The following is a 10,000-nucleotide window of genomic DNA, read 5'->3' as shown; positions in this document are numbered from 1 at the left end:
AATTCCAGCCAAGTGGGGAGATTGAGAGATATAAAGCAAGGTTAGTGGCAAGAGGATTCACACAAACCAAAGGAATAGACTATGGCGAGACCCTTTCAACAGAGGCAAAGGTCATTTCTATTAGAATCTTACTTTCCTTGGCTACACAGAGATCATGGCCATTGTATCAGTTAGATGTGAAAAATGCCTTCTTGCATGGGGACTCGCACGAGGAGGTGTATATAGAGATAGCACCCGGATATGGAATGAAAGGGGAGTCACATAAAGTATGCAGATTGAAGAAAGCCCTGTATGGATTGAAGCAATCCCCGAGGGCGTGGTTTGAGAAGTTCAGTAAGGCCATAGTTTAGTTTGGCTACAAAAGGTGTGCTTCTGATCACACACATTTCGTAATGTAATAAAGGGTGAGAAAGTGAGCCGGATCATAGTAAATGTTTAGAATATTGTGGTCACTGGTGATGATGTTGATGAGATTGCAAGATTGAAGGCTTACCTGAGCCGCACCTTCGACATAAACTTGGCATGCTGACGGTACTTCTTGGACACAGAGGTTTTCGAAATCTATAAGAAGTAGAGCCATCTCTCAAATTATGTCCTTGATTTGAAGAAAACAGGGATGTTAGGTTGCAAGGCCGCAATTAGCCCAATAGAAGAAAATCATAAGCTTGAAGAAAAGAGAAAAGAACCCTTGGATGATGCAGGCATCAGAGGCTTGTGGGAAAACGTCAGATATCTTACTATCACTAGACCTGACATTACCTATGCTGTGGGGTTGGTAAGCCAGTATATGCATGCTCCTTGTCAAGCACACCTACATGTAGTATACAGGATCTTGAGGTACCTCAAAGGTTATCTTGGCAAAGGTATGATCTATACTAATCATGGCCATGGGAGAGTGGAAATCTATAGTAATGCTGATTGGGGTGGGTCAGTAGAGGACAGGAGATCAACTTCAGGATGAGAAAAGATCGCTGAGAAAGCATCTTGGCGAAGATAAAAGAGTTCGACACCTGACCGAAACAAAGCCCGTATTCTTCCTAAACCCCCGCATGACGGATATTGAATAAAGGGACGACCGAGGGGATTTGAGGGAAGCATAAAGGAAGACGCCGAAAGGTTATGTTAAAAGAGATGGCTATGAGACTAGTGCAAACAATATGTTGAAATAGTCGATTTAGTAGTCTGCTTTCTTTCTCCGGGTATGAACTCCTCCCTTGAGGAAGGCCCCTGTTGTGGCAATTCAACCCAGAGGGTATAGTTACTATAACTAATAAGAAGCATAGTAAAGTCAGTGTAGAATAATGGAATCTCTTATTAGCGAAGGAAGGAAGCAAGTGTAGCTTTGAAAGCAGCAAGGAGGCATTAGGGGAAACCGTCATTCAAGGTCGGAAGAATCGGAAACAGACTCGAAAACGGAACCCTTTCTCTAGCGGCCTCTTGGCTTCTTTCTTTACAATCAGTCCAGGCCAGTAGCTGCTCCTGGCTTTCGGACAGCTAGAGCACCGACAGATAGAGCGAAGAGTCCATAAGGAGAAGAGCCAAGGCTTGTCGTAGATAAGAGTTGTATACGATAAGTTTGAGTCAACTATCTTATTCGCGAGAATTTCTTCTCTCCGGTCTTGTCTCCTCACTAAGTGGCTGCACACACCTGTCTTACAGATAGAGTCAAGCACGAGACGGGTATTTACTTGTTCTTTTTAGCATGTGCTAGCTAAAGGGTATCTGCGGTTGAATTCGTTGTTTTGCTGGTCGGCTGAGGAAAAGGCAAATGGTATTTGGAGGAAAGGCATGATTTTCGTCTTGATGAAGTGTAGAACGGGGTTTTCTTTCCATTGAGCCGGGGAGACAATCCAAATCGTAGTCAGTGTCCATTATTTGATTGAGCACGACGTGGTCTGCTAGTCGCGTTAAACCATCCAAAGGAGTACCGTCAGCCCCCAAAAGTGCTTTCCTTCTCGCGCGAAAGAAAAAAGATGTTTAGCTTTTTTGTCTGCCTCCTTTACCTATCAAAGATTCTGTTAACATTGCAGATGGCACTCTCTTACCTCTTTCACACTGTGGGTCTATGTCTTCATCCCGGATTCTTCATGATAGATTCCATTTTCCTCCTAAAAAGAAATTTCTGTCAGTCACCTTGCAGCTAACCATCTTCGTGTCATCTTTTCTTCTTCTGAGTGTCTTATCCACGATCAGCGCACGGGAAGGATCGTTGGCCGGTTGGGAAAGCTTTATTATACGGATATTCTTCTCTACATTCCTTTTTTTCAGCTGCTTCATTAGGATAAGGAATGGGACCCGCCGTCGCCTGAGACATACACAACACACAGTGCAAGACTTCTTCCATTGTCTAGGGTATATTCCTGCATTTCATTCAGATGGGTTGAACAATTCATGTGATTGTTTACAGTTGGCAATTGTATGCTCCTGGATTAAACATAAGAATCCAATTCTTTCTTTGGATTGATTCATTCGTTAGTGTCCACTTGTGATTTGACCTACGGCTGATTGTTGGATATATCACAGACAACTACTTGAATTTCATTAAGGGGTCCTACTCGAGTGCAGTCATTCATAGGTGCAAGGTACTTTACTTACTATTATAAGTGGATGACTACAGTAGATACATCTGGCTTTCTTTACTTAGAGAGAAGTCCTAAGCTCTTTCGTTGTTGAATATATAGAAAGTTTGGAAAATAAGTCAAATCTCCAGATCAAGAGGTTGAGGTCTGAACTCCGGCGGAGAATGCGTGTCAAGGGTGTTTGATTTCATGCTCCTGAAGATAGGAATCAAACGTGAGCTGTCGTGTGTTCATACTCCGCTGCAGAATGGGGTGTCCGGAAGAAAACACCGACATATAGTTGAAATGGCTTTGACTTTGATGATAAATAATGGAGTACCAAAGCATCTATGGGTTGAAGCATTCACTACTGCAGTGTATTTAATCAACAGATTGCCATTTTCTGTTATCAACATGCAATCTCCCTTTTCTTCTCTTTATGGTCGTGATACTTTTCAGGGGGAGATCACTACCCTTTCTGAGACATCTGACTGGGGTGGCCGTCACCTTCTCGTCGGCGATCACCGTCGCCAAGAATGGCATAGTCGCAAAGCTTCGTCGTGCCATACACCCTTTCAGTAGCTATCCACACAAGCATATGATGTTTAAGTGTGAATAGAGGCCAAGAACTCAAAAATCCGAGGGGTTGACCCTTCGTAAACGTCACAACCGATGACCTATAGCCTTTATTATATTATAGAAACTATATGGTAATTGAAAGACTACAGAACAAAGTATGAACGGTCCAGGAAGTTGCAAAGGGATTTCCGAACAACCCTGCATACAGGACGTCAGGATAACAGATAAGGAATCGGTAGCAGCCTTAAGATAGATAAAAAGAGAAGAATTTTGGCTTTCTTCTCAAGTACTGCAACGGTTGGGTCTGATTATAGGTACCATCCATTCTGAACCTTGCCAAAACCTTCATCCATCATGTATAGGCCGTACCAAGGCCTGATATAAGGGTAAGCCAATAGCGAATAACCTTTTCTTCCCTGCCTCCTCGACCTTCATTCCCATCCTGCAGCCAAAGTGATAGCGGCTGTAGCATCCACCGGTAATGTGTGGAAGAGGGTAAGATTTCTATGTGGATAGGACGTATCAACACCTTTTGCATCTTTTCATTTGAAAGGAAATATAGTGGAATAATATAGTGTTGGGTCCTGAGGACCAGGATGGCCGAAGATCAAAACCTAAATGTGCCAGGGGTTGATCATCGAAGCCTGGGCAATAACGATGTTGGAATTTGAGCGCTGATGTAGCTAAGAGCCACCTTCATAGTCAATTCATTAGGGTTGTCACCTTCTACCCGGAAAAGTATCCACCCTTTTCTTTATCTGTTAAGCCTCACTGCTATGGGACTTCCTAAAGAAAACTGCAATCGCAGTTTATCAACCACTCACAAGACCACCGAGATCTTCGACTTAGCTCCCAAAGGTAATCCACCCGGCCCTTTCCCAACCTATACAAGGAGAGCGGAAGATAACGAAAGGGAGACAGGGTCCTAACTAAATATAACACAAACTACCATTCCATCTATCATATCAGTCGAGTCGATCCGATTCGTTCTTATCTATAGATAAGGCAAGAGAGAACTTATGACCTCGCGGATGGAGAGGGATTCGAACCCCCGGTATTTCGAAAAATACTTCGGTTTTCAAGACCGACTCTTTCAACCGCTCAGACATCCATCCCCTTCGCGCTTCGCCCGCCCTATCCATCCTTAGCTGGCAGGTAGGGGCTTATCTATGTGATTCGCTACGCTTGCCTGCGCCTATCGGCTGATTCTATTGCCTGCCGGTTAGCGAAACTTTTCCGGTAGTACGAATCGCTACGCTTCGCCTCTTTCTATATGATAATATGCATCTTGGTTGCTGCGCTCCCTGCGGGTAATAGCAAGAGAGTGAATAACGAATGATCCTCCAAACTCAAAGAGTGATTGAGTCCGACTCAAGCGAGTGAGTGAAAGGCGTGGCAAGAGAGCGAGTTCGACTCGCGAACGATCAGCAAGTGAAGGACCGATCCTTTTGCGCCAATACTGTTGCGAGACTGGTACTTGGCGGCTCACGAGCAACATATAGACTAAGGTTGCCCATCACTCCCTCGCTCTTTTTTGAAGGCCCTTTCAATTCTCTTTCGAGTATGCTTCCTCCATAAGAACACTGAACGCCCAGCTTCGCAGAGCAGCTCTCTCCCCAGCCCACAGCATAGTGTGGAATCTGGATCCTTTCATCGAGCACCATTTCTTTTAGATAGAAAGGTGTTCTGACTCTATTGGATCAAGTCATAACCTAAGCCTTCTACTAGTAGACTACTATGGAGAGACTAAGCTCTATTTCAGAGATTGGACTCTCTTACTGTGATTAGCTCCTACTAGTAAGAAGCTGTTCCCGAGCCAGGTTCCCTGGATCCACGTGTTCCTAGCCGGGCCTAAATGGATGAATGAAGAAGCGCGCCCGGGTAGACTTCAAGAGCTCTTGCTCTGCCTATCCTCCAACTTCTTATTCTGGGGGTCATAGAAAGATACGAACCGCCTACTCGCCCTACCATTAGATTGTTGAAAATGAAAGCGGCTTGTCCTCACTAATAAAAAACAGCAATCCCTCCCCTTCTGTTACCTACTTTTACTCATTTCTTCGGTATACCTCAATACAAGACAAGCGCAGGAAAGGATAAACAATCAAAACCGGGCTATCGCCCTATCTAAGCAGCTTTCCCCTCTCCTCTACGGAAGTAATCGTCGAAATCTATTTCAGTTCCTGTGTCTGTCGCTATCGCCCTATTCTCTCTCAATTGCCTATCCTTTCTAGATGAGGGGGAGTCCCTTAGCAGTAGCTTCCAACACTTAAGATTGACCTCCTCAAGTGCCAGATATGAATGTTTTCTGAATTTCATACGGGACTACTTACTTACCGCTCCGTGGGGTGCACTTTTGGCTTACCAAAAAAGTGGACTGAAGGAACTGACCTAAGCACAGCTCTCTCTCTCAAATACAAATGTCAAGAAAGGGATTCCTTGGATAAGTGGAAAAATGCTCCAAAAATCCTTTCATTTCTCTTTGAAGGCCTTTGTCCTACTTATAGTATCAGTCCTCCAGCCTATACTTGTGTTTTTATTAACCAAGAACACATGCACTTTGTTGGCACTCAAAAAAAAGGTTATTCAATCCACTAGTGCAACTGAAGGTGCGCAGCCTCTTCTGAACCGGAACAAGAAAGAGCTCATAACCACTGCTTGTGAACAGCTCTCCTCAACTTAAGGCGCACCTACTCTTACTAGAAGTCTAGTCTCTCTCAGCTTTCGATCTCTAACTAACTTACTTAATAGGCCAGACCGGAAGAGAGATATTCAGAAAACCCGATTTCCTGTCTTAAGAACCTGACTCAAAAGAGAAAAGAAGACCGGACTAAAAGAGATCTCACTTTCGACGATTGAACGTCGACTTTTATATCCAGATTGGAACTGGACTTAAACGTCTTTGGATCCTGCTTAGGGCCGGCTTTCACTTTCGGAACGTCGACTTGCACTTGCAATATAGAATTTGACTTTCCGGAATCCTTGCTCCTGGCTTATATTCACATAGGCCACTCATAAGAATAAGACGTTCAACTCCCTAAAACACGTGTAATTGAGAGAGTCATCATATCAGTGCCTTGGGGAAATGCCTACCTTCAGGAGAAGATTACCGAATGAGTTTCAAACCTGTCCTCTTCGCTTCCCAAGATATTTAGGGAAAGGGGCGTTCAGCCACTTGACTCGTTGGAAAGGGGCCTTGTCGGCCACCGCTTGCTGACGACGGAACGCATCGTCAATTAAAGGGTCCTCGCCTTGGACTTAGTTGGAAAGGTAGGTGTTCGGCATGTCCCTTGCTTGCGAACTTCTTTAGTAGGGCGGAGGTGCCATTCCTCACGTTTACCCTTGTCCCCAGACTTCACTCTTTCAACACTTGTATACTTTCTAAAGAGTCAGGCATGCCCCTGTCCCTGTCTCCAAGTGTGTGATCCACCGATTCACTGAGTGACTTTTTCTTACCGCTGCGCTGGAGTCCCTATCTCTTAAAGGGTTGGTGTGGCAGACTTCCCCCTTGTTTGCCGATTGAAGAAAGCCTTATATGGCTTCAAACAAGCGAGAAAGGCCCTTTCTATCGTCATTAGTCAAGCGCGCTAGCTGCAATCAAAAAAGAGCGCTAACGAGCAAGAAAAGGGATGCGCTAAGAAGCAAGGGCTTTCGCGCAGCTGCTGCGCCCTTGCTTCTTGCTTTCGAGCCGGAGCTTGCTGGGTAGTGAAGTGGTCCGTGAAGGTTAAATAAGACTTGTGTTAAGCAAGCAGAGTAGTCAAGCCAAAAAAGCAAGAAGCGGTTTTCGTTCGATCGACGGAATCAATCGTACTTTCACTGCTGTGGACCGGCTTTCATAAAGCACCTTTGGGCAGCAGCTACTATTGGGATCCAATTTCGAGATCAATTTGACAATGAAACTCTTTAAGCAATGATCTTATCTATGTCATTTCTCTTGACGCGATACAAAAGACGACTTTCGAGAGTCACTTAGCCCCTTGACCTCTTCTCTCAAAAAAGACGCTGTGCGGGCAAGTCGATCAAAGTCAGAGCGGGGAGGGAATGTTTATTTACAGTTGTTGTAGTACGACTTTTCATTTCCTGTTCGGTCTTTCAATAAGTAGTCAGCTGCGGGCGTAGTCAGACGTCGACATTGATTGAAGCAGCTGTTGGAGAGAAGGCACCAGTCAGACCTGCAAGCACCGGGTAGTATGCAGCGGCAGTTTTCAATCATACAATGTGTACTCTTAGTCTGACTTTTAGCGGTAGTCAGCTGTCCTCGTTCTCCTCTTTGAATTGCCCTATTGAGTAAGGGTCGGTGCTTGCAAAAATGTCGAGTCGACGGGGTCAGGTACCAGTAGTGACAATAGCAAAGGGGGGCTGGACACTAGTTGTGCGAGTGGAATGACCCAACTGGACCTAGTCAGCCCGAACCGTTTTGCGGTTCTAGAGGACCCTGAACAAGAAGAGGCAAAGATGCCAGATCTGGACACTGCTGAACCGGAAGAGATTGCTCAGGATGAGTGTTTGGGTAACAAAGCCGAGGAGGGTGTAGTCAAGGAGAGAACTCCCGAGGAGAGTGATTTGGCTCATAGAAGCGAGGATCTGGAAGAGAGGGTCAACTATGGCAGTGACTGAGGGGGACTTGTTCTGTGATAAACAAATGACTTCAAACCTCAGGGCATCCAAAAGAGGTGAACCTGAGAAGAGCAGTAAGAGTAAGCGTTCAAGTACTGGTGCTATGACCTTAAAGGTGGAAGATCCTCCCCTGGTTCGAATCACCCTGAATGAAGAGTGGGCGAACAAGATGCAAAACATATCATAAATGTTGAATTCTAAGAAAGAGGGGGGGCCCCTTCCCGCGTATGCGCCTTTATTTATATTCTTTCTATTTTAGAATTACCAATGGAGAATCTTTCTAAAAAAATCTCTCTGGCAAAACGCAATTCGTCGAGTTCAATTCAAGGTGCACCTTGCTTTTTTTTTTCAGGTAGCTTTTTCTTACGCCTATTTAGCTAGTGGGACATTGGTCATAGCCGAAATTCGTCGAAGGGATAAAACCAAAATAAAGAAGAGAAAGAAAGGGAAGTTTTTTCTTTCTTTCAATCCAAATAAGAGAACAAAGAAAGCACTCAAAAATGAAAGTTAGATAAAGAAGTGTTAGTAAGAACTAGCACTAGACTTCTTCCCCCCTTTCTTTTCGACTTTTTCTCTCTCCTTTTGTTTGTGCTTCCACCCGGGCTTTTCATTCTGTTTTATAGAGACCCGAGGAAATTCTATATAATAATAAATGTAGAAAGGTGAGGGTGAGGTACTTTCCCCGGCATACGGAAAGAAAATCCAGGATGACGGCTTTCAAAAGACGAGTAAGGGACGGGGAGAGGGCGACTGAAAAGGAGGCTCGACCTACAGGGAGAGGGAGGCTCTCGAAACCAAATGAGACTAGAAAGAACATGGGAATTAGCACCATTCATATGAGTGCTTTTGTTTTGTCTCTTCGAGACAACAAACAAAAGGACAGCCCTCTCTATATCTCGGTCTCGGTTTAGCATCATATATCGCTCTGGAGAGCATTTTTTTGGTTGTAGTGCGGATGTTGGAGCAGCTCCTCTATGCTGTGGGTGTGGAGGGGGGGGGCTGTCGCCGCCTGATAGAGGCAGAAGCGGGGGCCACCGGAGCTATCTGCGTCGAGTGTTTCGATTGAAAGAGGAAGGGAGACAACTCAAATGCCAGCACAGAAATAGAAAGAGTCGTGCTTCAAAGTGGAATTCTTCTAAGATCCATTGCTCGATTTTGCTGCATGCTCTGCTCCCAAAATGCAGAGAGACTTGCGAAGGCAGATCCGGGTTGGTTGGTCCGGAAAGTCATGGGAGAGGCAGGCTAAGTAAAATAATATACTGGTGCTATTGATTATAGAATCTTATGAATCAAGCACGGCACACTTTCTATATCTCCTCCGTCTACAAGGTAAACAGCTTAGCTTAGAGCACAGCGTGTTCGCCACCACACTGGCTGGCTGGTGCATTGGCCTTACCGTAAGAAGTCCGAGAGCGATATATCTCGTGACACGCGGAGCGTGGCATTTTTTTGAGAAAGTCCGTATAACTTCAAAAGAATCGTTCTTTATGAATCAAGTACCATTCAAACAAAGGGTGCATTGCTTCTTTGAGTGAAGAAGAGAGGGGCTTTGTATAGACACTCTTGAGCCATGTTCGTCGCCCTAGGCTTACCATTATTTCATTTCATTCTATTGATTGGTTCTAGCTCCAAAGAACATATACATGGAGCTATGTCGACTTACGTACGTCTTGTTGACTAAACGATCAGGTATACCACGCCACGTATCATCCACTCGGCTCAAGCCGAGGAGAGATAAAGAAAAATCAAAGATATAGTGATCGTGCCGTAAGACCTTGTTCCTTTCTACTTGACGTTCTTTATTTTCCTCGGTTTTTACCCCACGGAGCGGTAGCTTGCTTACTTACTTAGCGCTTGCGCTAAGGATCTAATCAGAGTCAAACGTCGGATTTGAAAAAAAAACCTTTCCCTTATTAGCCGGAGTACAAGTGTACTCTTTTTTCTTTAGTAAAGGCGGATTAAGCCAAAAAATCTTTTTTTTTTTCGAACAGTCTCAACGTCCTCGTTGAGAGTCGCTCTGCGAGACGTCTAGTAGTCTCTGACTTGGTCTTCGAATCCTAAGTCTCAGCCCCTTCCCGGCTTGCCTCGCTCTCAGGTTGGCCTTTCTACTTGACTAAGTAGTATTCCACTCGTGCAGTGGGTGTATGGGCTAGCCCATGGTGCGGTCAGCTATGATATACTCAACTTCTTCTTTAGTAGGTTTATCTACAACATCTGGTGGTGCCCTCGTGGGCACGTTCCTCTCTGGG

General features: G+C 44.9%; 6 protein-coding genes and 1 non-coding gene across 7 annotated transcripts in view; 4 read left to right on the top strand and 3 right to left on the bottom strand.

Moving 5' to 3' along the window:
* orf152c (hypothetical protein) overlaps positions 1 to 350 on the top strand; it is a 459-nt gene extending 109 nt beyond the window's left edge. Inside the window, exon 1 of the mRNA in view lies at positions 1 to 350. This exon is cut by the window's left edge and continues 109 nt beyond it. Coding sequence (YP_009049804.1) covers positions 1 to 350 — 350 coding nt within the window.
* Positions 351 to 616: 266 nt separating this feature from the next.
* Positions 617 to 961, top strand: orf114b (hypothetical protein). Its single transcript has one exon. It carries the CDS (start codon positions 617 to 619, stop codon positions 959 to 961), a length of 345 nt encoding a protein of 114 aa, YP_009049803.1.
* A 76-nt stretch (positions 962 to 1,037) lies between these two features.
* Positions 1,038 to 1,379, bottom strand: orf113 (hypothetical protein). The gene has a single exon. The coding sequence runs from the start codon at positions 1,377 to 1,379 to the stop codon at positions 1,038 to 1,040; it is 342 nt and encodes a 113-aa protein (YP_009049802.1).
* A 686-nt stretch (positions 1,380 to 2,065) lies between these two features.
* orf132b (hypothetical protein) lies at positions 2,066 to 2,464 on the top strand. The gene has a single exon. The coding sequence runs from the start codon at positions 2,066 to 2,068 to the stop codon at positions 2,462 to 2,464; it is 399 nt and encodes a 132-aa protein (YP_009049801.1).
* A 304-nt stretch (positions 2,465 to 2,768) lies between these two features.
* Positions 2,769 to 3,140, top strand: orf123b (hypothetical protein). Its single transcript has one exon. The coding sequence runs from the start codon at positions 2,769 to 2,771 to the stop codon at positions 3,138 to 3,140; it is 372 nt and encodes a 123-aa protein (YP_009049800.1).
* Positions 3,141 to 4,165: 1,025 nt separating this feature from the next.
* On the bottom strand, positions 4,166 to 4,252 carry trnS(TGA). Its single transcript has one exon. It is a non-coding gene; the product is annotated as a tRNA-Ser (tRNA).
* Positions 4,253 to 7,559: 3,307 nt separating this feature from the next.
* orf123a (hypothetical protein) lies at positions 7,560 to 7,931 on the bottom strand. The gene has a single exon. The coding sequence runs from the start codon at positions 7,929 to 7,931 to the stop codon at positions 7,560 to 7,562; it is 372 nt and encodes a 123-aa protein (YP_009049799.1).
* Positions 7,932 to 10,000: the final 2,069 nt, after the last annotated feature.

This window comes from Capsicum annuum, mitochondrion (assembly GCF_002878395.1).
Source record: "Capsicum annuum cultivar Jeju mitochondrion, complete genome".
In the NCBI taxonomy this organism is placed as follows: Eukaryota; Viridiplantae; Streptophyta; class Magnoliopsida; order Solanales; family Solanaceae; genus Capsicum; species Capsicum annuum.
Note: the sequence above shows the minus strand (reverse complement) of the source record. Positions and strands in the feature narration are given on the sequence as shown.